This window comes from Lichenostomus cassidix, chromosome Z, assembly GCF_008360975.1.
Source record: "Lichenostomus cassidix isolate B80296 chromosome Z, HeHo_3.0, whole genome shotgun sequence".
NCBI classification, from domain to species: domain Eukaryota; kingdom Metazoa; phylum Chordata; class Aves; order Passeriformes; family Meliphagidae; genus Lichenostomus; species Lichenostomus cassidix.
This window is the reverse complement of record NC_139511.1, coordinates 12,099,391-12,126,131: the sequence shown is the minus strand read 5'-3', so window position 1 is coordinate 12,126,131 and position 26,741 is coordinate 12,099,391. Positions and strand designations below refer to the sequence as shown.

At 37.9% G+C, this 26,741-nt stretch overlaps 1 protein-coding gene across 4 annotated transcripts in view; it reads left to right on the top strand.

Annotated features, from left to right (window-relative positions):
• The first annotated feature begins 268 nt into the window (after positions 1-268).
• TMEM161B (transmembrane protein 161B) overlaps positions 269-26,741 on the top strand; it is a 40,668-nt gene continuing 14,195 nt past the window's right edge. Inside the window, exons 1-9 of one of the 4 annotated variants that reach the window (XM_085043273.1) lie at positions 616-3,873; positions 4,419-5,409; positions 8,121-8,224; positions 12,430-12,510; positions 16,834-16,931; positions 18,633-18,789; positions 24,081-24,232; positions 24,741-24,801; positions 26,508-26,648. In XM_085043273.1, coding sequence (XP_084899399.1) covers positions 8,151-8,224; positions 12,430-12,510; positions 16,834-16,931; positions 18,633-18,789; positions 24,081-24,232; positions 24,741-24,801; positions 26,508-26,648 — 764 coding nt within the window. In that variant the 5' untranslated portion in view covers positions 616-3,873; positions 4,419-5,409; positions 8,121-8,150. The other 3 variants (XM_085043271.1, XM_085043272.1, XM_085043274.1) reach the window with 3 other exon arrangements.

Genomic DNA, 26,741 nt, shown 5'->3' with positions numbered 1-26,741 from the left:
GGCGCATGCGCACACCGCGCTGCCCCGCTCCCCCTGCCGCGCTCCGCTCGCTCCGTTCGCTGCTCCGCCGGCCCGGCCTGGCCGCCCCAGCCCAGCCCGGCCCGGCCCAGCCCGGCCCAGCCCAGCCCGGCCGGTGCTCCGGCGGCGTCGCGCTGCCCGCGCACGGCTAGGGGGAGTTCCGCGCTCGAGGCGACCTCCCGCGTCACGTGGGTGGGGTCACGGCGGTGTCCTGCCTGGGACCGACTGCCCCCTCGGCGCCTGAAAGGGCTGTCGCCGAGGGGGCCGAGCGCCGTACGCCCCGGCAGGCCCCTCTGCCCTCCTCGCTTGTCCCCAGCCATTGTGCGCGGAGCGGGGAGGTCGGGGCTGTCCGTCGCGGCGCGATCTCAGCGCGCTGGGGCCCCGCCCGCACAGGCATCTGGTTGGACAGCTCACGCGGGCCTCGCTGCGGCGGGGTCTTGGCGTGCCCTCGGCGCGCTTGGGGCGGGAGCGGCGGGCGGGCGGATTTATGTGCCGGGAGCGCGGCCGGGCCGGGCGGCAGCGGTGGCGGGCGGGGCCGGCGCGGGCACCATGGTGAGTGCAGCGCCGGGCTGCGGGGCCCTTGGCTCGGGATGCAGCTGCTGCAGGCCCCGGCCCGGGGCTGCGGGGACAGCTCGGGCGTTCGGGCGCGTGGGGGCAGGGAGGCAGCGGAGTGAGACCACCGAGTTCTGTCATTTGCGCTCGTGGAGCGAACACCGCGGTGTCTGCTGCCTTTCGCGGCCTTACACGGCACGGTTCCGCTGCCCGGTGGCTGTTTCCCTCTCTGGGAAGTAGAGTGAGCCGCGGCGCTTTGTGCTCTGTAGCAGGGTTAGGGTGTCTCCTTATAAATGTGTAGGATTCTTCTCTATAACCACCCGACAGGAGGTTGTAATGAGGTAGGGGCTGGTCTCTTTTACAGTGCCCGCAGTAAAATGCGGGGAAATGGCCTCAAGCTGAGACAGGGGACATTCGGAATAGATACGAGGGAAAAAAAATCACTGTTGGGGTGGGTAAGCACTGGAATAAGTTGCCCAGCGAGGTGGTGGAGTCACCATCCCTGGAAACGTTTAAGAAAAGTTTGAACCTGGCACTGAGTGATGTGTTTGAGTGGTTCAGGGATTACAGTCGCAGTGCTGTGTTGACGTTTGGCCTTGATGATCTTAAATTCTCTCCCAGCTTTGATTCTGTGAGTCTAACTGTCTTGTCGCATATCCTTAAATCCCCTGTAAATGTAGTGTCTAAGTGATCTCTCATATATACACAAGCTTTTGCCAGACGGCTTGTTGTTCATTCTCCAGTTCGTTCTTGGTGCTCTGGGTCGTGTCACAGCTGCCGTTTGTGCTGTGGCAACACACAAGAGTGGAAGAATCTTGGAGCTTTTTGTGTTGGAAGGCACCTAGTGAAAAAAAAGTGTGGCTTCAAATTGCTTTTCACAACAGGTATTTCAGCACAGCCACAATCTGTTGGGCTGAATGTAGCTCACCTTTTAACACAGTAGGAGGAGAACAAAGTTTGATTGATTTAATTGCTGCTAGTGGTGTAACCTTGTTGGATATATGTTGCTTCAATAGAGCAGGCTAAGTATTTAATGAATATTTAATTCTATAAAGATCTATTACTATAAAGATATGCTGAATTTTGTATTTGAGTCTTAGTTATCATTTTAAACACTGAAGTTAATTGCCTTAGCTTTTAACATACTTATATTTGAGATCCAAGGAACAGGGAGTGCAGGTACACATATTTTCTTCGTGTCATTAATATATTATATTTCTCTTTCATGTGACTGTATGACTTTAAGAGTCAATATGTCATTTTAAGTATGGCACTAATGTTTGTTAATTTGACTAAGTCTTAAGAAATGCACTTTACAGTTACATTTTTGGTTAAAACCTGCCTTTTAACTGTTCTCACAGATTTTAACCTGTTATTCCACTAAAATACTTCTTATAGTAAATTCTGAGTTATGGAAGGAAATGTAGTTGTTTTTTGTTTTGGTTGTTTGTTTGTGGGGTTTTTTGTGGCTTTTTTGTTTGTTTTGTTTGTTTGGAGGCTTTTTTGTGGGTGTGGTTTTTGGGTTTATGTGGGTGGGGTTTTTTTTGTTGTTGTTTTTGGTTTGGGGTTTTTTTTTCATTTCTCCCATAAGGGTTATAATATTTAATCAAAAGGTCTTAAGATGCTTCTCTCATTTCTAGTAGTCCATGAGTGTTGTGGTCTAATATTGGAAGCTACATTTGGAAAATTGAAAGCAAATAAGTCTTTCCTTTCAGTGTAGGTCCTTACTTAAATTAATTGAGTGCTTGCTTGTGTTGCCTAATGGTATTGAAAGATCAGGCCCAGTTTTCTTAGCTGGGTGCTGGCAGTGTGGGTAAATAGTCTTTGTGTGTGATTCCATGATGTAAGCAAAGGCAAAAGATTGTAATCTACTTCTATGCTGTTTGGAAGCTGTATTTGCCGGTTCCAAAGCAGCTGGAGAATGAAATGTTCATCAGTTTCTTTTGTACCAAGAGGCTTATAAATCAAGCTGTAAACATCAACAGCTGCTGATTTGGGACTGTCAGGAGTGGAGTTGTGTGAGTCATTGCAACTCACCTGTGGAGTTGCAATGCCAGTTAGGCCATGACTTTAAACTCTGCATAAATGCTCAATACTTTGTAAGGCCATGGCGTTTTAGACAGTTCAGCAGAGGCATTAAAGACTTTTCACTTTTTATACGTGGAGTGATTCCCGTAACCGCAGAGCCTGCTCTTTAAAAAGCAAGTGCTCTAGAGTGGGAACTTCCATAGTTCCTACTTGTGTTGTTTGTGGAAGTATTGGGCAAACTGGATTTTTAAAATTTTGTAATAGGAATAATGGTCTGTAGTGGTTTCTTTTCCTGTGTAGTAGATAATGTCTCTGAACTAGTTTTACTTATAATTTAATAATATATTCCATACATGTTGGTGTTCGCTACAATAGCTATTCTGTATTGCTTCTTCAGTAATAAGGATAAATTTAAATTTTTGTAAATGCCCTTGTTCCGGCTATGAGATTTCTGCAGCAATAACTTGATTTACCTAATGAGCACTAGTTCTGTAATGTTAGTGCTCTAAGAGACCCTCTGCGTAAAAGAAGCAAGACTGTCAGGTAAAATGCAGTTCACCGACTAAAACATAATTTTGGTTTTAAACAAATAACCTTGTCTCAAAGGGACTCATGCACAGCTGAGTCTTTCCATGTAGCAGTTTATGGCTCTTCTTTGAGTCTGTGGAAGGACACGGGTCAAAAGAGAAGTGATCTTTGTGTGCAAAAGACCCAGTGGGGGTGAGCAGTTGGGTGGTAGTCTTGAACTCCTCATATGTTCTTCATGCCACTTCATGAATCTGTTGTTCACCTCTGCTGTGTTGAGGACAGTGGTAGGTGCATGAAAAATGTAATTCAGGGGAGACTTGGTCATGAGAAAAGAAAAAAAAAAGTAAAAATCTGAATTTTGAAGAGTTCTCTTGGCATAGATTTCTTTTCCAAAATTAGCTTTATGAATGTCTGCTTTTTACAAATCACAGGATTTGAACTGTGTTGGATTGCTGACTGGCCTAAAGACTTATAGGTATTTTGTGAAAGTGGTCTTTTTCACAGGAAGCATTCATTTTAAGATGTTGCAGAGCAAGTTCACTTTTCTTTGGCCATCTCATATAATATTTGCTACTGTTTAGGAAACAATTTTGAATTGCATTTTTGTTTCAGGAGAACACTGTCTTGCTTTTGCAAGCTGAAGCTTTAGCATGGACATACACATATGGAGAAAAATTTATACGTGGAAAAGTCTCATTTAACAGTAAAAGCAATAATGTGTCAGCTACTAAAAGGCATTTCCAAGAGGTATTGATTTAGCATCAGGGCTTCACAAATATCATTTCACTTTTGAAATTGCAGGAGATAAGAGTATTTGTTAGATTCTCCTACAAAGCTTGGTGGCCACTACTAGTACTATACCTTTTCCATTTCTTACTTAAAAATTTACAGCCATGTAAAATAAGTATGTTTGGGTGCTACCATTGAAAGATATCGTTATGCCCTGTATTAACATCTGTAGAATACTTAAGTGCAGTGGTGTTAAAATCTTGTTTTTACAAGGCTTGCCACTTCAGAAAGTAAGCAGCTGGCATTACATTTCGGACGGTGAAATTGTAAATGGGATTCTGCCAGCTGTTTTACAGTCATGCAGTTGTATTACTGCTGCAGTCCTGGTGCATACACCAGTTGGCTTCAGCTCAAGGCCCTCATCTTGTAATGGAGGAGATCATTATTTTCAGAGAACAGGTAGTTTCAAAGTCCTGTGTAAAGCTGGTTGTTTGAATTATTTGTAGTATGTAGGGAGGTGGCAAAGGAAAGAAAAGACAGAAAACCATGACCTTTTATTACAGTTAAGGAGGAGTAACCTTGGGCAAGGTCAAAACAAGGAGACTGGAATGGTATCTTTGCATGATACAGACAACCTTGGCTATATTTGTGCTTCATGTTCTGTAAATCATTTCATGATGGAAAGAAAAATGTCCTGTAGGTATTTAAAAAAATTTATTGGGGTTTTTATGTTACTCTGAGATAGCTGTTGGTGTTATATGAGTACACTTAACATGTAGATAAGAGTATTGTAACTTTATCTTAATTACTTTTTCTTAGGTTTTTTTTTTCTTCTAATAATCAGCAACTCTGTCTCCAGGTATGTAGTATAAAACACTGTGAAAACCAAAGTCTAGGTTATGCTTTATTCAACCTTATATAGTTGCCTTCTGGACCTGCCATTTTTTTTACCACCAATTTTAAGAAATCTGTCAGTCTTCACTTTAATGTAACTGCTGACACTACTCTTGTGGACTACTTATGCATTCTCAGCTATGCTTTGTTTAAAGCTTTCATGTAAAGTATGCTGTGTTTCACAAAGGTAAGAATGCCATGCTTACTGGAGGATCTGGAAGTGAACCTCAAGGCTTTTGAGACACCTCTCATCAAAGATCTTCCTCTGTGGCAGAAACACAGCTGGACTGCAGTTCATTAGACAGTGTTGTTGCTGCATGGCTGTACTATTTCAGTCTCATTTTTGACCAGGAGGTTGCTTGCCAGCCTGTGTTTTGCAGAGAAACTGGTTTACATAGTCATCTTTTCTTCAGTCCCCGTGCTTCCCAGTGTTAGAGAGATTGACAGAAATGTCTCTGGCCAGCGGAATACTGACCTCTCTCTCTAGTGTCTTGAACGTGGATTTCAAATTCCAAGCTGAAAGCTGAAGCATAATAGGGACATGGATGTATGTGGAATCAGAGTGTTGAAGGCCTTATGAAATGGTTTCAATTCCACAAACTATTCTATAACTGCAAACATTTTATTTAATCTGTGCAGCTGTTCCTCATCTCTTAACAGGTGAGTACCCAGTCACTGATTGTATGCTAATTACTTCATCACAGGTCAGGTGGTGGGTTCCAGGGTTGGTTTACTGTAGGCCCTCAAAACTCCCTGTGGTGTGGGCTTTGCCATTGAGCATCTTCTCCCTCAAACACATACCATACTTTATTTCTCATACTCTAGTTTTTTAAGTTGTAGATTTCTGACTAAAATCTGAATCCTGTGTCTTCTAATTTCGAATGTGGAAGTAGAGAATGTAAGATGTTGGTGGAAAGCAACACCTAATCCTAATGTTTCTGAATTGAGTGGTTTTGAATTTAAGCTGATACTAGTGTAAAGGGAAGACTTAGAATTTGGGGGAGACTAGATCTATATGGAGCCTGAACTGAACTCTGTATTTAGGGATGGAGGGAAAATGTATTATAGTGTTACAATATGGGGTGGTATGGGATGTTGTAGATTTTTCTGGAGTACATTAGTAAACATACAAGTAGAGTGTACCCACATCCAGGGAAAAGGGATGAGTTGTCAAAAAGTTGTGCTATGCATGTAGCATGTTGTTTTGGCTCACCTACTGTGTCCCTGTGACTTGTGTTCTTGGCAGATTGCAGGGAGATTATTGCAGTGGATTTTTTTAAAATTTCATGTCACAGCTTTATGAACATATTGCTTGTGATTGATTACTAACCTTCAGGAACCAAGAAAAATGCCCATATATGGCATATATATCCATTTTTAAATAGCTTTAAGTGTAGAAAAATACCGTACATATATTTCCACTGCAAAATCAAACTTAAGTTTAGAGATATCATTGGAGTTTTAGCTTTGGGGTGGTTTTTCCATATGGCTTAAAACTTGTTGGATTATTTTAATTTTTACACTGAAATGTTTGTAGGTATTTCTATTTTTAACAAATACAGCAGTAACTTTATGGGAATGTGCACTATGAATTTCTGCTGGAAGGGGTTAGATGGGGTGCAGAAGACATTCAGTGGCTAAGAGAAATTATTTGTAATGGGTTCTGTTACAACTTGCAGCCTTTGCTTGAGTAAGGATATGAGTTTCTGTTGGTGAACTTTTAAGTAGTCTCTTGAAGTGTAAGTATTTTAGCTCTGCTAGTGGACCTGCTGCCCTGTATAAAAATAACTGCCTCAATTTGCATCTTTCTCCCTCGTGTTGTCATGAGTTAAGGCAATTTCTTTCTTTTACAGATAATGATGTAGGAAGCTCTAGGAGTAATTGAAGAGACACACTGGCACCTGATTAGGTTGTGCTCTAATAAAAACAATATTCTAGAGAAATACTACTGTAAGTTTACCCTGAGAGAGTGAATTCTGAGGATCATGGCTTAGTAGAGAGGCTAGATGAAGTGACAGTAATTTCTCTCTTACACTGGATGGAAGTGGTTAGGCCTAGTGTGGGTGGTCAGAATAAACATTTGATTTTAAAGTGTGTGGTGTATTTTGTACTCTACTATATACTTCCTTAGCAATTTAGTAATTTAAGTATAGTGTATATATTATGCATTCAGCTTGTAACACTTTCTTTCATTACAAGTACACCTCCCTTATCTAGGGAGCTCCTGGAATTGGTGTGAGTAATCTATGTGCAGAACTATGCATAATACTACATAAAGGTAGTGTGTTCAAATATGAACAGCTCTCAGTCCTGATCTTGATCCTGATCTCAGTGAGATGGATCATAAACAAAAGTGAGGTGTTACTTTTTGAGATACCTCAAGGAGTTAATGGCACCAAAATGTAGAAGGAGTAGTAAATTCCAAGGGGAGAGAAGGCAAAGAGAGTCTTGAGTACCAAAGAAACTTAGTGGTGTCTGACTCCCTCCAAAGGTGCTGCTTCAAAGTATAAAAAAGTAACAAGTACTTCTAATTGATATATGGCACTTTTTTGTGAGATGTGTGGTAACATACTGAAAGTGTTTATAAATACTTAAAAGACAATTTGTGCTGTCTAAATCTCCCTCAATCATGTTGAATTACAGATGATAGTGTATATCCAAAACCATTTCATCTATGTTTTTTAGTAAAAGCAGTATTGACACAATTTCTATATTATTAAAAAAAGGAGAAAGCATTGAAGGGAGAAAAAAATTAGAACTTTGCTTAGTGCAGTATTTAAGATGAAAGGTGACACTGCCGGGGGAGGGCGGGGCGGGGAAACTTGATGAAGAGTTGTACATTAACAGCTTGTTGCATAGCAGGTGTTGATAGCGTGAACTTGGCGTGCATGACCATGGGACTCTTTCTGGAGGTGCAATGACTGCTAGGAAGGGACAGTATCCACCTGACCAAGTGGGACAAGAACATCTTTGCCAATGGTGTGGCCAAATTGATGTTTGGACTAGGACTTAAAGAGGAAATAGGCGATGACTCACAAATCAAGAGGGTAGATGCAAAGAGGAAGTATTTGTATGTAGATAATGAGGCCAGCATTATGAGGGGGAGGATCTTAGACCTCTTTAGGAAAATCAGCTTTGGTGACCTGGGAATGCCTTTTCAATTTGATGAAGTTTGTAAGTGATTATAGGAAGTTTCAGGGGATTTTGGTTTTCAAAACTGCTACAGCGTTCAGGCACCACTCCACCCCTTCCCGTTCCTCCCCGGTGTATTCTGCCTGTTATACAGAGTGTTACTAAATTCTTTTTTTTAAAGATACTTCATAATTTTTCTAAAACACATACTGACTTGTTATTAACTTACTTCTCTACAGGGTGTGATAGGTGTACAGTTGGTGGTTACCATGGTAATGGCTAGTGTCATACAGAAGATCATACCTCATTATTCTCTTGCTCGTTGGCTTCTCTGTAGTGGCAGGTAAGATAAGAAACAGTTGCTATAGTCTGTGAATATGGCAAAGCAATTATGCATCAGAGTAGTAACAGTGAAACATACTAATTTAGTTTGGTTTTTTTTAAAGTAAAGTAATTGACTGTTACTGAAGTTATTACCATAGCATTGTGACACCTGATTTGCGGGCTTAAGGTAAAATGACAGTGTTGCTGTAACAGAATTGTTTGTTGCTGTTAATTGTATCAGTCATAAAGTTAATTGTTGTTCAACTCTTCCGTTAAAGGTACAAGGTACATCCTTTAATATTAAAAAGGCAGGTTGAATACAAGGTACTGAAGAATAGAAGAATTTTTTTCCTCTGCACTGTCTCTGTGTTGTTGATAATCCACTTCCTGATTAGCCTTGCCTATGAAGAGTGCTTAAGTATTTATTAAGAATTCTATTTTTTTAATACTTCATAGGACAGGATTAGTGTAAATTTCAGTATACTACTTCCTCATAACAATAGATCAGACAGACATAATGATTTGCAAGGGGAGCATTCCCTGTGTGGCTGTGTCCATAATAACAATGAAAAACAGCAGCTGTTCTGAATCTAAATCAGTATGTTAAATATTAAAAGGAATCATAGTCACTGTGTTTTTTGATTTGGTAAGAAGAACACTTTGTATGATTAGAAGGTAGTGTGCTGTCTTTTGTAATTGTTAAAATCTTGAGAATATAAAATCCTTACTCCCTGATTTCTGACGGAATATCCTTGGATAATAATGTACTCCATAGGAGTATTAACAAGTCTTTCCATTGACTTCCTTTCCTCTGCATCTCATAATTATCAGCTTGTTCCTTTTTAATATTCCATGTTTCATCACCCAACAAGTTGCTAATGAGACGTGACAGTAAATGTTGTTTAAACATGTGTATAACAGAAAACAGTAATTGTCAGGTGGATAACACAAACAGGAATCATACTCGTAATTGTTGTGTGAAGTTTTGCTGTTGACCATACTGGCAGGGTGTTGATCACCTTTCTTGTTCCACAAAAAGAACATTACACTAATGAATATGAGACTGCCTGCCATTTATTTTTAAGATATGTCACCGCAAGAGAAGTTTGATGTTCAAATATTTTTAAGATCCATTTCTCCATTTATCTTGGTGCATCTGCAGATTGATAAATGCGTAAAGCAGGATTTCAGCGCTTGTGCTTGTTAGGTAATTCTGCTCCTGCTGAAGTCAATGGGAGTCTTATTATTGGCTTTCATGTTAGTAGCTGGAAAATCTCATTGTTTTTCAGTGTTCTTTTATTTATCTGGTAAGTATTTTAGTGCATTGTAATTTCAGGCATTCTGAATAATCTCCTGTATACAGGACCTGTATAAAGAGTCAGGAATAATCCTATGTTCCAGAAATAAAAACAAGTCAGAAGCTTCACTGCAGCAAGAATCTGAATTTTAGTGGCAGAAAGAAAAGCAGTTATTTTCATAGTTAACTTGCCAAACTATCTTTTATCTTTAACCCATTTTTCCTTAGGGCTCTCTTTTTGCCAGAGGTATTTTCTTTGACAGACCTACATAGGTGAGGTGGTGGAGGGTTTTATACACATAAGTTTACAGGTATGGGCACACTCCTAAGCAGTCCAGCTGTCTAAGGAAAAGTTGTCACCTGCTCTTTCTTTCTTTTGTTAATAGACTTCAAGTAGTCTTTGGTATCCAGCAATGATTCTTAAGTGAGTTGGTTTGAATGTCTTGTTTCCAGGGGATTGGCAGGCTTTTCTAGGCAAGATGCTCTGAAATCTCTGTATATAGCCCTTGCTGAATGGAAGGGAGGATAAACATGTTATTAGACAAGATAGGAGCACTAGGGTGACCAGTTTGTTTCAAGATGCCTGTATGGAAAGTCCATTAGAAGGAAACACAGACTCTTCAAAATCTAAAAGAATTGTTAAGATAGACAGACTTGAGATAATTACTTGTTAATGGAATAAACAGCTCTCATTGACTCTTGAAAAGCTATTTATATAAATTGGTTAAGAAATAAAACCTTTTTCAATTAGTGCTATTTTCAGACCGTGACTGGAACTAAATATATTTATTGAAAGAATTGGTAGTCTAAATATCTGCATAGGCCTTGCATTGTTAACTAATAAAACATTTTCTACCAAAACGTTGCTTTTTAGTCACTCAGCCATTTAAGTTACTGTGTTTTTAGGCCACATCAGGAAGGCAGGACGAAACAGATGTTTTGTTGTGCATTCATTAATGACCTTCATTCAAATTAACAAGGGCATGTCTGTATGTCTGTTGCTATTCAGACTGACTTGGATATGTCAAAGCCACAGGGTAATCAGTTGTGGGATTTCAGTTTTAAACATATTTTAAACATGTTTAAATTAAAATGGTTTGGATATGAAAAATGTGCTAACTCTTTATCCTGTTAGTTGTAATTAGGTATCACTTACAACATAGTTCTGTAGTACAATGAAGAGCAAATTTTGGATTAATTTGTGGATTGATTTGTGTTAGCATACTACACAGAACAAGAATTTTGTGTGTTCTGCTTCATTAGGTACTATTTCTCTGTCCGTGCAGAAAATATTTTGAAAAATTTCTTTACAGCATATGTGGCTTTTATCATTGGCATCCCAAGTTCACATCAGGGTGATGGTAAATGACAAAACAGGAGAATATATCTCTTCTTCCTCCCACCTGCTTTGGGCCATATGAAAGATGGAAGTTAACATCTCCAGTGTAGCTTGACTTCTTGGATGAAAAGGTTGTTTCTCTGTTTTATGTGGGTCTCAGTTTGGAAAGTTTCTTTTGCAGAAAAGTTTGCAAATCACTGATCCTTCAACTGGACCACACATAATAAAAGCAAATAAATGGAGTAACTTGCACTCTTACTTATACAAAATTCAGTTCCTTTTTTTCTTCCAAAAGTGTGTTCATGCAAAATCTGTAATATTTGCCATTTTCAGTTTTGGAACTAGTAGTTAATTTCTTCCAGGGAAATTTTCAGTGTGTAATGGTTTGATGGTCTGTTGGCTGGTGCTAGAGTTCTTTTCTCTTGAAGAGATCCCAAGCTGAAGGAAGCCTTTCCAAAACAGAGCTGAGAATCAAGTGTTATCAAGTGGCTTGAGATTGTTTGGGTTTTGATGCCTTCCAAGTTTTGCTTACGAACTGTTTGAAATTGGATCTGACATCATCTCTAATGCACCAGCACAGATTTATATGGTCCTGCTTGGTGACGTTTTCTTAATGTGAGGTGGTGTTTGCGGATTCCTTTATCATCTCTAAGTGTGTTGACCTGTGTCACCATGGGTGACAATTAGTGGCCTTCTACTTCCACATACATTTCTCAAGTCTATTCCTGTTAGTACTTGGTTTCCTTTGCCTCAGCATTTCAGAGCAGAGATCAGACATCCTTCCTGGACAATAACCTTCTCTTTTTCAATGTGGAAAAGGCCTTGTTTCAGCTACTAAGGTTTTTGCCATACTTAGAGATTTAGGTAAAATATATCATCTTAGGCACTTAACCATCTCTATTTGTCCTCTTCAGAATATCCATACCACTTCTTGCCTTTTAAATGAATGGGCAATGAATGGTGCATTGATTTGTGAAAGTGGAAAAACTAGTACGTCAACTATGTGTAAATAAGTGTTTTTATTGGTGTTTTTTTTAATAGCACTTTTTCTAGTAGAAGTTGAAGATGTCACTGAGAAGGTTTAAGGAAAGGAATGTTGATGTTATGATTTGCTCTGGTTAAGAAAAAAGACTGGTAATGATTATTAGATAATAGCTATTTCAGATTCTGGAAAATTGCTGGTTTTTGGGGGGGATATAATTATGGTTTATAAAATTGTTTAGAATATGGTTCTGATGAGTAATTGTAATAGTATAATTATTCTAGTGAATTTGTCCACCTTGTATAACTGTGTTTGCTGTATTTGATGACATCTTTAAAAGCTGGTGCTTTGAGAACTGCAGGTCTTTCATGTGAATGAAAAAGTGGCAAAGCTTTCTGATTGTGTATAAATGCCTTGTATGCTGAAGAGAAGTGAAGTTTAGCTGTTCAGTTCAGGCAGGATTTGGTACTGGCACACAGAGGTGTCATGCTTAGGAGTGGTGACAGGTGTCTTAGTATGCATGTAAATCTGTGTTGTGTTACGCTTTTTTAAAAGCCATGCTCTAGATTGCTAATAATGTTGTGCTTGAAATTTCTTTTTCTTTAGCTTACGGTGGTATCAGCATCCCACTGAAGAAGAGCTACGGATTCTTGCAGGGAAGCAAAGAGGGAAGAGTAAAAAAGATAGGTAAATACTTGTTTTAAGCTTTTCTTCCTCCCTCTTTTGGTTTTTGTTTTTCAGCATGATATGGTTCATCTAACAACTCTTCCAGCCAGCTTTTTTCATAATGTGAGTTAAAAACTGCTACTTGTGTATGACTGCCCTGCTTGCATTAATTGTCACAGTTCTTTACCAAAATGTGTTTCTTCAGTTTAACAGAGATGAACATTCCCAAGTTGTACAGAGCTGGTTAATTTCCATCCACAATGTGTCTGTGAAGTGCAAATTTGGTGGCAAGGGTTTTTTTTAGAGAATGTATTCATTTAGATAAAAACTGAGGAAAGCAAATCTTAGGATTGTAGTTCTTCATCTTGAAGCAAGAGAAGAAAGGGTGGACTATATTAGTTCAACATAGGACTACTATGAGCCACCACTCTTAACACAGCTGTGAGAAAGGTAAGTGGGCTCCTAGGATGTATTATGTGAAATGTTTCTAGTGAAGAGGGAGGGAAATACTAATCCTCTCAGACAAGACACCAGTGTAGAACTTTATCTAGATTACTGTGTGTGGTTCTGATCACTTGTATTCAAGAAGAATTAATTTTGTATATGAACAGGTGAACAGATCTGCTAGGATCATCCAGGAAACAAGCTCTGTCTTACTAAAGGGGGCTAAATGAGCTAGGCTTGTTGAACCTATCAAAAAGACAACTGAGAGGCTGGAATAGCTGTCTGTCAGCTTAAGCTGAAACAGATTTCTGCTGTTCAGATGTGAAGTTCTGAACAGCCTTACCAGAAGTACAGCAGTGTCAAGAACTGAGACATCTTAAGGTGGTAGAGCTCGCCATGTTGATGAAATATTTCTATATTGGCTATATTTAAAACAAACCAGCCTCCTCTGGCTTTCATTTTGGCAACACAGGAGGTTTGTTTTAGCCCTGTTTCTTCTATCCCAGTATGAACTCTCTTATAAATCTTGGGATTTTAATTAATACACACACTGCTCATATAATCTGTTAATTGTAATGTGATTTTTTTTTTCCTCCTGTTTCCTAGCTCTTAAGCAGCATGGTTAGCAATCATATTTGCCTCTGTGATTCACAGAATCATTTAGGTTGGAAAAAACCTCTGAGGTCATGTAGTCCAACCTTTGATCACTACCATGTTGATTAGAACATGGCCCTAAGGGCCATATCCAGTCATTTCTTGAAGACTTCCAGGGATGGTGACTCCACCACCTCCCTAGGCAGCTCATTCCAATTCCATGAAAAAATTCCTCTTGAAGTCCGTGCTGAACCTCCCTTGGCACAGCTTGAAGCTATGTCATCTTGTCATGTCACTAGTTAACCTTGAGAAGAGACCAACCCCTACCTGACTACAGCCTTCCTTCAGGTAGAGAGCAAGAAGGTTCCCCATGGGCCTTCTTTTTTCCAGATTGAGCTCCCCCAGCTCCTTCAGCCTCTCCTCATCAAACATGTACTCCAGTTCCATGGCCCTTCTCTGGACTTGCTGAAGCACCTCAATGTGCTTTGGATTGTTAGGGGCCCAAAGCTGAATACAGGATTCAAGGTGTGACCTCAGCAGTCCTGAGTACAGGGAATGGCCACTGCCCTGGTCCTGCTGCCCACACTATTGGTCAAACAAGCCAGGATGCCATTGGCCTGCTGGGCCCATGCTGGTTCATGTTCAGCCACTGTTGACCAACACCCCCAGATCCTCTTCTGCAGGGCAGTTTTCAAGTGACTCTGCCCCAGGCTGTAGCAAGGCATGGGGTTGTTGTGACTCAAATATAGGACCCAGCACTTGGTCTTGTTGAACCTTATACCATTGATGTTGGCCTATTGATCCAGCCTGTCCAGATCTCTCTGCAGAGCCTTCTGCTCTCAGCAGATCAACACTCCCACCAAACTCAGTGTTTGCAAATGTACTGAGAGTGCCCTCCATCCCCTTATCCACATGATCTATAAAGATCTTGAACAGGACTGGGCCCAGTACTGAGCCTTGTGGAACACTGTTAGTGACAGCTGCCAACTGGATGCAGCATCATTCACCGCCATTCTCTGGGTTAAGTTGTTCCTTGTAAAGTAGTAATTTATTTTTTGCAATATTCCTTAAAATTAAGAATCTCTTATTATCTTAACAGTTTTCTGTGACAAAAATGAGGCAAAATAATTTTGAATAACATCAGTTTATAGCTATACATTTAACCAGTCATATTTATTCATATGTAAAGTAACTTAAATTATGTAATTAGATGTTTTAAGTCCACCCATGGAAGCCTTAAACTGAAAAACACAATTGCACTGCCAAATAATAATTGTACTCTGCTCTTACTGACTCTCCTCAGCCTTGCCAGTCTTTTGCAGTATCAGTAGGTGATTGTACCAGAGTGAATGTTAATCACAGGGAAATACAAAACTTTAAAGAAACTAAAGCAGTAATGTGAAGGCTTAAATTATGTTTTCTTTGCTTTCCTAATTTTAATGGCTGAGTGAATAATACAGTTAATATTTTAATGAATAAAGTGGGAATTGTTCCTGTTGAGTTGGTTTGGATTTACTGATTCAGATTGCTCAAAATGGAATGCACGTGTTGTGAGTTATGTCAATGAGGAGACGTGAAATAGATAGTGTGGGATAAATAAGGGTGCATCTGTTTGATACTCCCTATGTCTTTTCAAGATAAAGAATTTGCTTTGTCAAACCCATAGTCTTGCAAAGTGTAATACCTGCTCCTTACTTAAATACACTCTCAGTCTGAACGAATCAAAAGAGAAATTATGGAAGGAGATACAAGGAGCTTGCTTAAAATTAGCCTTAGAAAAAACTGTAGCGTGAAATTTTAGTTACTTTTATTCAGTGCGTATTACACTTTAGCGTATTATGCTGTAGGTTTTAATGGCACATGAATATTAGGCAGGTTTTCTGCTTCAGAATACTTTGTATTGTATTAAATTGTTAGGCTAATGAAAAGGTCCATAGCTACTGTGATTTACTTTGAATTAAAGCAATCAGTGATCCTGGGTATGTTCTGTCTGTGCCTCTTGGATTGTGAGGCCCCTGGGATAATTGAAATGTAGGAACACCAAGTTTTGTTGATCTGAAACGAGTTCAGTGATCAAACTGCTCATCTTGCTCAAGATGACAGTATTCCTGGATACATACAGGCAGTAGGAAAATAATGAGTGCAGCTGGGAGCAGGGAAGTATACAGGAGTTTGCAGGTAGTCAAGTCATTGGGCAGTGTTTGGGACTTCTTGTGTAGATTTACACAACCGAATTTTTTGGGTAGTGCTTTAGATGCCTATCCTCAGTTTGTCCATTAAAATTCTTATGCTTCAGGTTATACTGAGCATTAATATAACCTGAAAAAATACTATTAATGCCTTTTGCTTGTGTTTTCATCTCTCATGTGAGCTGAGATGAAAGTCTGAAGTTCATGATTGACTGGATTTCTTTTTAATGCTTATATCCCAATAAGTTGTTTTTCTATGGAAAATCCACCTCTCCTTTTCTAATTTCAGAGGTGGTGTTCCAAAGTGTGGCAGTTTGTTTCCTTCTAGCCTTTTAGAGGTTTTAAGTTTGGTTTTTAGGATCTAACAAAACATCTTCTATTTTAATGATTTTTTTTTAATAGTGGGAGATGTAAGTTTTACCTTAGTTAGTAATGCTGCTCTGCTAGGCCAAATTTATGTCAATGTCACTTTGTTCATGGTCTTTCAAGAGCTTGCTGGTTTTTTAATGTGAAGTCTACTAGTGTGACCTAATTTCAGAGAAGTGAAGATCATGATATTGGTATAGTTTGAGAGCTCCAGATGAAAAGCACCTTTTGTTCTAAATATACACCTTTTAAGATTAGAAAGGTACCTTAAAAATGCCTTTGCTTGATGGCTGGTAGGTTGGACCTTTAAAGGATCTGGGTTAGTCCAGCTCATGTGATGTACTTGCTTGTTGTGTCAAGAAGGAATAGTGTGAGGGTTTTTTTTTGGTTTTTTTGACCTTGGGAACATTCTTTAGCTCTGAGTAGAGAAAATCAGTGGGCTGACATAATACTGTCCCCTGGATCTTGACCCAATACATGCTCAGAATGAAGCATCTAGAAGCCATTTAAACCCAAAGCATAGTAGCGTGTCAGAGTCAGTCAAGTTGTAGCTGAGAACTGTTGATATACCTGGTTGTTTCTCAAGATTTGAACTTGAAATAGTACTTTTAGCTAGATACATAAAAATATTTGTATTTGGGAAAAAAAAGCAGTCTGCATTTTTCTTAGATTTGAAATGTCATTTTATATTGAAAAAGTTTATTTTGTCATACCTGTGGTTGTACTAGCTGTTTATTTATTTATTTTACAGAAAATATAATGGTCATATTGAAAACAAACCCTTAACCATTCCAAAAGATATTGACCTTCATCTGGAAACAAAATGTGTAACAGAAAGGGACACTATTGGTAAGAGTAACTGTATGCAAACAGTAATACATTATTTCCAATATTTTCCGATTCTTTCTTTCAGGTGTTTATTTGTGATTAATGCTGAAATATCTTTTTTGTAAACAATGAATTAATAGAAGCAGAACTGGTCATAAATGAGAAAGCAGGTAGTAGGTCTAAATATTGTTTCATGTTCCATGGGTGACATTTTAGTAGCAGTGTTGTGGAAAGTGATGATTAGGTGAAATCCAGCATAAAGCACCACTGTTGTATCAGGCTTCCATAGCAATATGAGACAACACCAAAATAATAACATCATAGTATATTCAAAATAGAGTTTGTAGTTTTGTACAAGAAAATAACAATTAGCAGATGTCAAGCCATACACCTTCTGCTCATCTAAAACAGGAAATGTGCCATAGCATTGCAACCTAACACCTTTCAACCACACATCTGAAACATTCAGGTAAAATGTTTAAAAATGGAGAATGACAGTACAGAAACATGCAGCCTTAAGTGTTTTGGAAGTTACTATTTTTTTTTAGATGGTAATTTTTGATTGCTTAATCATAATCAGTCATTCTGTTACAGAAAATTCATGTGTGGGTACATATGTGCTACGTATTTCTATCTATGTTATTACATTTATGTGTTTTCTGGATAGGTGTAAAAAGAAAGGATGCATAGTCTCCTATGCAGGAGGCTTCTTAGCTTAAATTGTAGAAGGCAGTGTTTATGTAACAGAAATGAAGTTTACGACGCTGGCACATAAATCAAAGCATTCACAATTAAGTTTCAATTAGTGTTATTTCCTCGAAATTTTAGCGTTTATTTTTCAACCTGGGTGATACAGGATAGGGTTTGACTGTGTTTGAAAAATTGTATATACAATTTTTGGGTGAATCTAACCAGGCTGTTATTTCAAAATAAGTGTAGAACTTGGAAATATGAAGTTTGCCCAATTTCATATCTTTGCCAAGAGGTATCTTGTAGTCAATTTAAATTTTCAATAATGTTTTCTTGCTTTCAAACTGTGTAAATGTGGGGAAGGTGTTTGGGAGGGACAGGCCACACTGTGTTGTCACAAATTGTTCTTTGCAGTTTCCCACACCCATGGGAACTCTCTCCATAACATCTGGCCTATATACAACATGTTATGATCCCCAGATTTTTACAGTGAAATTTACAGATAATTTATTGCTTTGTAGGATGCATTAGAACCTCAAAGAACAAACCATCAGTATCTTAGATGGTGGGCTTTTTAAAATAGGAAGTGTATATTTGTAACATAATAAAAGATAGCCGGTGAGCTTTTAATCTTTACCAAAGGGTCAAAAGCCCCTCTTTCTTGAAATTGCAGCTAGACTCAACTGGAAAAGTGTTTACTCTCTGTGTTGTGAAATATAAATTAAGTGTGCTTTTTTGAATTTAGGATGTTAGTGTATAAAAGCTGAAGTGATAAAGTAGTAAAACTTCATAGCCTTATAAATTTGATTAGAAATCAAGTTTTGAATGACAGAAGTGAAGAATGAAGTTCTCATTGTTGAGTGACTTTTTCACTGTTGTTGCATTTCACTTGGTTGATCTGGGTCTACCTAAACTTCACTTTAATACTTTTAATACATAATTGAAAACCACTTTTAATTGCTACTCCAGTCTATATAGATAAGTAACTGCCTTAAAACATTCCTTTAACATTCACAAACTTTTATTTTTCAGCATTGCATTACTTTCCAGAATATCAGTGGTTGGTGGATTTCACTGTTGCAGCTACAGTTGTGTATGTGGTGACAGAAGCCTATTACAGCATTGTGAAGCCCTCACAAGAAATGAATATCAGCATAGTGTGGTGTCTGCTTGTCTTGGCTTTTGCAGTGTATCCTTTTCTGTTTTCTTGAATCCCTCTACCTGTTCTAAATAGTTTACATCATTCTGCAAGTCATATAAATCTCTGTGCTGTTGATGGGCAGGATACATAAATATTTAGCACTTGGGAAAAGGATCATGTGAGCTAGTGCCATTGTTGGATAGTGTATATGCTATATGTGCTCTTTGTAAATGCTGGTGTCAATAGCTTGCTAACATTAATACCAAACCATTTAGGGGAAAAATGCGTGTATGCGAATATACAGTTAATGCTCATCTGTATTACATAGTGGTTCTAAACTAACTTGGTTTTGCTCAGTTTGGCAATCAGAAATAGCTTTGTGTATGGAAAGCACAGCTTTTAGAGAAGTTTGGAAATTTATTGCACATTTTTTGTTTTCAGTATGTTTAATCTGAGACTTCCTGAACAGAATAATACAGTGACGTATATGCTAGGTTATTGCAAAAACACATGCATGAATTCATTATTTTAAAATACATTCAAGGTATTTCAATACAATTCAATACATTACAGAAAATAAGGTAGTTAGAGAGTTGTAGGAGCTGAGGTGGTGCATTTTCAGAGCTCTGTGAAAAGCTAAACTCCCCTCTGAAAGTGAGGGAAACAGAAGTGGAGTATTTAGAAACCGGCAATATCAAACTATGAAATGTTTGTTATGGAGATGGTAGTTAATTTTTTTTTTTTTTTTAATGGAGAAGACAGTATCAGATGTAGATGCTTGCATGGTAATTAAATGCTTTTCACATACCAATTTGGACACATACTTTATAAAGGAAGGAAAGTTGCATTTTAAAGATATATGTGCTAAAGCAGTGGAATTGAATAAGGACTTGCAAGAGTGAAGATTATGGAAAGGTGAACTGGAAAGTGAATTGCTACATCTCCTCTTTTCCTTCAGCAGCTTAGAGCAGATAAAGTGCTAAGTTACAGTTGATAAACAACTTGAATGTTCAAAATCGTTTACTCTGTATAAATGCTAGTTCTTCATTAGAGGTTCCTAATGTGTTGTTTGTTCATTTGGTTTGTAATATTAACAGTAGCTGGTGGTGTTACATAAAACCCTGAACTCTAATGTTTGGTTTCATTTGGCTAAGAATTCTGAATATGCTTAATGCTTGTCTATCATTGATAACTGTTAAAATGTGTACTGCCTTTAGGTATGGACAGGAATTCTTTTCTAAGTAGCCAGGAGTATAAACAGTAAAATTTTTCTAGAATTTTTGCTTGTAATGTATAAAAACTTGCTTGAAGAGAGTCGACTCACATTTAGAGTAAAGATTGTCTGTAGCTTACTTCCAGATCAGGTATTTCTCCTTTGACTTGCTAGTGAACAGATCCACTGTCCAAAAGGTATTTCTTCTAGTCTACTGAGTAGGGACAAGAAAGTCAGTGTCTGCCTTTTGTGCACCTTATAATTATATTGTAGCTAACTAATATGTACAACAACTAATATGTAGTTGTTACTGCACATCCTTTGTTTCATTTTTTGGTGTGAATTCAAGAATTTTAGTTTAGTCTTTGCAGAAGGAAGGAGAAAGAGGTGGCTACTGCTTCAAAAATCCAAAGTGATAGCCAGCACCTTTCACTCCCATTTTGAGGATGAGGGGGAGTTTAATAGAATTAATGGAAAAACAGGCTTCTAATACTAAAGCCACAATGTATACACTTAGATTTATTGGTGCCAATGCAATTGTCTGTTTGCTTCATCTCTCATATCTCAAGAGTAGTCAGTTTAAATAACACTACAGTAATTGCAATTCTAGGTGAAACAGAGTTGTGAATTACATACTGTAGGAAAATCCACTGCAGTAACACTTTCTTACCATGGTTTTAAACACTGTCTTGTCATTGCTTTCATTTAGTCATCAATTTAGGGCAAAACTTTAAAAAATACTTAAGTTGCCTGTCAGTGCAAGATTTCTGTCTCAGTAGTGTGGATGTGCGAATAGCGTTAGTGTCTGTGCTTAGTACCTGTATGTGGAGTTACAGTCTGTAAGTGTAGAAGGATGCAGTATCAGGAAGCACAGTCTAAACTTTATATTAGCCTTAAGGTCTCCATAAATGTGTTAATGTAACTTACTTCAGGCATTACAGCTTTTTGGCTGAAGGAGGTGCAATACAGATGTTTCGGTAATAGTTCTTGTGGTCACTGGAACCTAGTCAGATGATATTTCAGAGGAAAAGAGTTCATTCATGTGTGGTGATAACAGGCTTTTGAGATGCAGAGAATACTTAAAACTTACTCAACTAATCGCTAACTCAGTATGTCGAGACCAGAAATGATTCTATGATAATTGAAGTTTTAGAAAAACTTGGTTGCCTCCATATTTCCGATGGAAAGCAGTCAACGTGATACATCAATGTTAAATACAGAGCAATTTTTCTGTTTTGCTGACAACTGTTTCTTCTGTTTTATGCCTATATGTTAAGAGGTGGTAAGTTGTACTGAGGATACAAAGCAAGTTTGCAGATGATAGAAAACTGGGAGGTGACTCCCTTGAAGGAAGGCAGGGTTGCACTGCAGAGAAGCCTCGACAAATTAGAGGACTGTGCAATCACCAACCATGTGAAGTTCAGCAAGGGAAAGTGCTGGATTCTGCACCTGGCATGGGGTAACCCTGGATGTGTGGATGGACAGACTGGGGAGCAGGAGTCTGGAAAGCAGTGCCATGGAAAAGGACGTGGGACTGCTGGTTCATAGGAAGTTCAATGTGAGTCAGCAGCGCCCTGGCACGGAGGAGGGCCAACTGGCCCGGCACAGCCAGCTGGGCAAGGGAGAGGATTGTCCTCCACTAAGACATTCAGGTATTAGACAGCATCTAAACAAGGGTCACAAGGATGATGAAAGGTCTGGAGGGAAAGCCATATGAGGGATGGCTGAGGTCACTTGGTCTGTTAAGTCACTTAATCTGTTAAGAGGAGAAGACTGAGGGGAGACCTCATTGCAGTGTGCAACTTCTCTGTGGAGGGGAAGAAAAGGGGCAGACACTGATCTCTTCTGAGGGGAAGAGGAGGGGCAGACACTGATCTCTTCTCTGTAGTGCCCAGTGACACGACTCAAGTAAATAGCATGAAGTTGAGTCAGGAGGTTTAGGTTAGGTATCAGGAAAAGGCTCTTCACCCAGAGGATGGTCGAGCACTGGAACAGGCTCCCCAGGGAAGTGCTCACACCACCAAGCCTGACAGAGTTCAGGAAGCAGTTGGACAATGCTCTAGGCACATGGTGTAATTCTTGAGGATGGTGCTGTGCAGGCCCAGGAATTGGATGATTGTATGGGTTCCGTCCAACTCGGAATAGTCTATGCTTCTGTGAATTCACGGTTTTCATGTGTTTAGTAAGAACAGAAGATGGATCTTTTTGACTTCAACCATATGAACTATAAAATTCAAGAATTCCATAATCGCAGCAGTTTATTTAAAAAAATATATTTTTTGTAAAAGAGTATACCATAATTTCTACAGTGCTTGCAATTATATGCAATACACAAAATATACAATTCTGTAATGCCTCTTGTGGCAAAAAAATAAATGGGGGGATGGTGTGTGGGCAGTCCATTAACTTAGGGCTGAATATTCCCAAATTATTCCTTCAGCAGATTGTGAATATTAGGTCATGCAGTGAAAGGAAGTGATGAAGCAAGTGATAATGCTTCAATCTTCTCCAACCCAAAAACAGAAGCCATGGTGATTATTTAACTAACAGAGGGTTTCAGTCATATATAGTTTGCATATTCATGAATCTATTTATTGAGTTCTGAATCTGCAAATTAATTGGAATGTATTGTTAGTATGCTTTCTTTTTTCCTTTTTTCCATGTCCTTCAGGCACAATCCATAGTTGAAGTCATGAAGTATCTGGGGGCGGGTTATAAATCTGATTATAGGTTACACTTGTTGATCACAAACTGTTATTAAGTCCTTTGTGTAACTTCAGGGTGTTTTCAATTTGTGATTAATGTCTCCAGCTGTAAAAAGAACCTTGGTTTAAGGATGTATTGTTAGAGAAACAAAGTTTTCCAGAACACAGTCTGTATGATCTATTATGTACTTCTTTTTGGGATAAGTTTTCCTGTACATGTATCCATTCTTTCTGTAAAGTATGAAGGGATCTGAACGTGATTACTATGAGTTAGAATTATTAGATGCTGTCCTAAGGCCACTTCACTACGTGCATGTTAGAATCTCTCTGCATATACATGAAATTCAGCAGTGTGTATGTTAAATATGTGCTGCCTGTTGAAGTGCAATATTGCATAATCATAGTTTTGTGAGACACTGATGATTGTTCTAATGTTTTACTGAATAGATACCCCCAAAAGATGTTTTCATGTACTCTGCATATTAAAGTTCTCTTAGTATTAGAAATGGGCAAAAACTATGTTATTGCATAGTGGGGAAAATAAGTGGTACAGTTAACACTTAAAATCTTATTTTTCCTTTTTCTCTTTGTTTTTTTCAAATCAAGCAATGCCTGGAGTTATCTCCAAATACTTTATTTGAATCTGGACTGGATATTGCCTGCCATTTGAAAATAAAATATTGTAATGAGCTGCAGTTCCTAGAAATACGAGTTGACAGTGTATCATGAAAAGTTTATCCTAGTCTGTTTTTTTACACATTTCTAATTTAGAAATGTGTAAAAAAAGAATACTCAATAAATATTTTTAAAACATCCTGATAACAGAGCAGGTGACATCTTAAATATTTGTCTTTGTGGCAGTGGGGCTAGATAAAAGGATTTGATATATCGTACCAGATCACAGAGGGTTTTTAAGGCTGATTTTGTTTTTCCAAAGTAAACAAAAATAAACATGGGATAGATTTTTCTTTCCTAGAAAGTACTCAATGTGCTGTTTCCTTAACTCTCTTTGATCACTAAAAGTCTCAAATCTGTGTACAGATGAAGTGCTTGGTGACATGGCTTAGTGGTGAACTTGTTGGTGTTAGATTAATAGTTGGACTTGATCTTAAAGGTCCTTTCTGAAAAAAAGATTCTGTCAGAAAGAAGTATAAGTTCCATCTTTTCATGTGTCTTTTTTCTTACTGTAGATAAGCCTAGAGCAAACCTCCAGAGTATTCTGGACATACATTACGTGATTATTAGGCTTTAATATGTTCTGTAGTTTATTCTGAAATTGGCTGAACATGTATTACCTTTATTTTAAGAAATACATGCACATCATAGAACAGCCCTAGTGTAGATGACTGAAATACAACTTTATAATTGTTAGTTGTAGTTATTTTGCAAACTTAATTTTCCTTGACCTTTTTCTTGTATAGTAAGGTACTGTTTTCATTGACTACCCATTATTTCAAAGTTGAGGATGGAGGTGAAAAATCAGTCTGTGTCACCTTTGGATTTTTCTTCTTTGTGAAAGCAATGGCAATACTCATTGTGACAGAAAACTATCTAGAGTTTGGATTGGAATCAGGTAACTCCTTTCTTTAGTGTTTGAAATAGCTGTAGCGATTACATGATCTGAAAAAAATAATTTCCAGCATTTTTGAGAATATCTGTGTTAAAATGAATGGTTTAAGTCACATACTTCTAAGAACATTTGCTCTGGAATTAAGATTCTAAATAGTATCCTGTGTATTTTCCTGGCTTTCTCTTAAATAGTGTAATTAGGTTGTTTTTGTTAATTGTATTTGACTTGCAGTTATATATTAACCCCTTTTTGACTTTCATAGTAAAGTGTGGCTCTCTTACTGGAAAAGAATTTAAAAAGTTACCTTTTTTCATGTTCCCACAGTGTCCAATTACAGATTATGCTAATCAAGTTTTATTGTATTATGGCTAACTAATTAGCACATGAAAGAGCTCTGCTAGACATATGAAAAATGGTTTAAAAGATGACTTGTTACCCAGCATTTTATTTCACAAGAGGGATTCTTCATTTGTACTGTAATGGAATAAATAAAATATATGTCTCTCTGCAGGATTCTCAAATTTCTCAGAAAGCGCTATGCAGTTTCTTGAAAAACAAGGTTTGGAATCCCAGTAAGTTTCTGGATCTACACTTGCCTGTTTATATCTGCGTTTGTAGCTGTACCATTCGGATTTTCTTGGCAAGCATTTGTCTTGCATGTTTTGCTTCTGTATGTGATTAAAATCCCTTAGTTTTAGTTTTAGTTTTAAGAAATTAATGAAAATAATCTGAAAGTACCCACAGGTGATTGAAGTTGCATTAGTGTTTTCATTTTAATATGGAGATAGTTTCTAACATTTTGATTGTAGTTCATAAAATACAGTTCAAAACTGTAAACACTTTTTTTCACAGTATTTGCCTTCAGCTTTGCAAGGATTGTTTAAAATAGATGATAAGTATTCTTTTGTCATTCGTATGGCATGCAAGAAGATGAGTGTGCAAAATGACAAGATGGACTTTGTGTTACAGTTGACATTAGGAGTAAATTGTGTTGTTCAGTCCTGTTTTTAGCTCGTAACAGTGTGTTACAGATGCAAAAACATCTGCTTGCTACAGGACATCCAAGTTTTATATAGACTGTTGAAGGAACATGCCATAGCTTGTGATGTTGCATAAATACACAAATAGGCATAGGCAGCCCTTGTACATTGCAAAATGGATTTCTGTTACAATTCCTTATACATGTGTGCTAAAATTATGGATAATTTCATCACAAGGAGCACAACATTGAATTTCTTACTTGGTAGGTCTCAAGTAGCATGCAGAAGCCATGGCATGTCTTTATTTTTGAGGAAACGGAATTTTCCTCAAATTAAGTTAGTGTAATTTATTAATAAATTCATGGGAAACCAGTAACTGAATCCCATGTGTTTCTTAGTCTTTCTTTAGTCTGCTTTCCTAAGCTATTGCAAGATCACTAACTTCTGTATTTACTTTCATGTCAAGTGTTTGTTTAGTTTTAAACTTTTGCAGTGCTTTGCCTGTTTTTAGCAGCAACTGAGTTTATGATGGTGTCTCTTGATAGTTTAGGTGACACAAATTAAGAAAGAATCTGAAACTCATTTGGATCACTAGATTTGGGTTTGTTTCTCTTTAATCTGTTAGTTATATTTCACTTGTGATGTGTTTGTTGGCGGGTTTTGTTTCATTTTTTTTTCTTTGTGTAATCCAGTGTTTGTTAATTATGTAATTAATTCTGTGATTTCTTTCATGCTGAATATTTTTCTTGTAGTTTTTTAATATACTGTACTAATCCCTTAGAAGAGACATGTTAATGACCACATGTACATTTCAGATAAATCTGTGAAAAGCTGCATTATTAACAATTTGATAGAGCTTTTTAATGGATAATGGTAGAATAAAGTATCTATTTTGTCTTTGACCAGTTAAATTTTTGAGGCATCTGTTCCTCTCTTAAAAACATAGTCCTTAAATTCATTCTATTCTAGCTATTTCTGTTATATAATTTGTTGCTAGTTACCATATAAAACTACTCTTTTTTTTCTTCTCTACTAACAACATCTTACAGGCAGTAAACTGGGTTTTCTGTTTTTCTAGGAAATAAATAGGTGACTTGGTTGGGTTTTGAAAGTATATTTTAAAATTTTAATTTCTGAATGGTTTGTAATAATGCTGGTATTCCAGAGGAAGCCTATACGATACTCTCGGCTTTTTAAATTAAATGTTAGTTACTGTTAGGTTGAAAGTAGTCTCTGATACTCCCTGCTCCCCCAACTTCCTCCCCAAGAAAATGCTTATTTCCTTTCTTTTCTTTTAGGGGTCCTGTGTCTAAACTAACCTTCAAATTGTTCCTGGCTGTTCTGTGTTCACTTATTGGTGCTTTTTTGACATTCCCTGGCTTGCGACTGGCTCAAATGCATCTGGATGCTCTGAATTTAGCAACAGAAAAAATAACACAGTAAGAGAAATATATGCAAATAGGTATATGCTGATCAGTCTTAAACCTTTTATGTCTAAAAATAAACAAAGCAAACTATTCCAACAAGAAGGT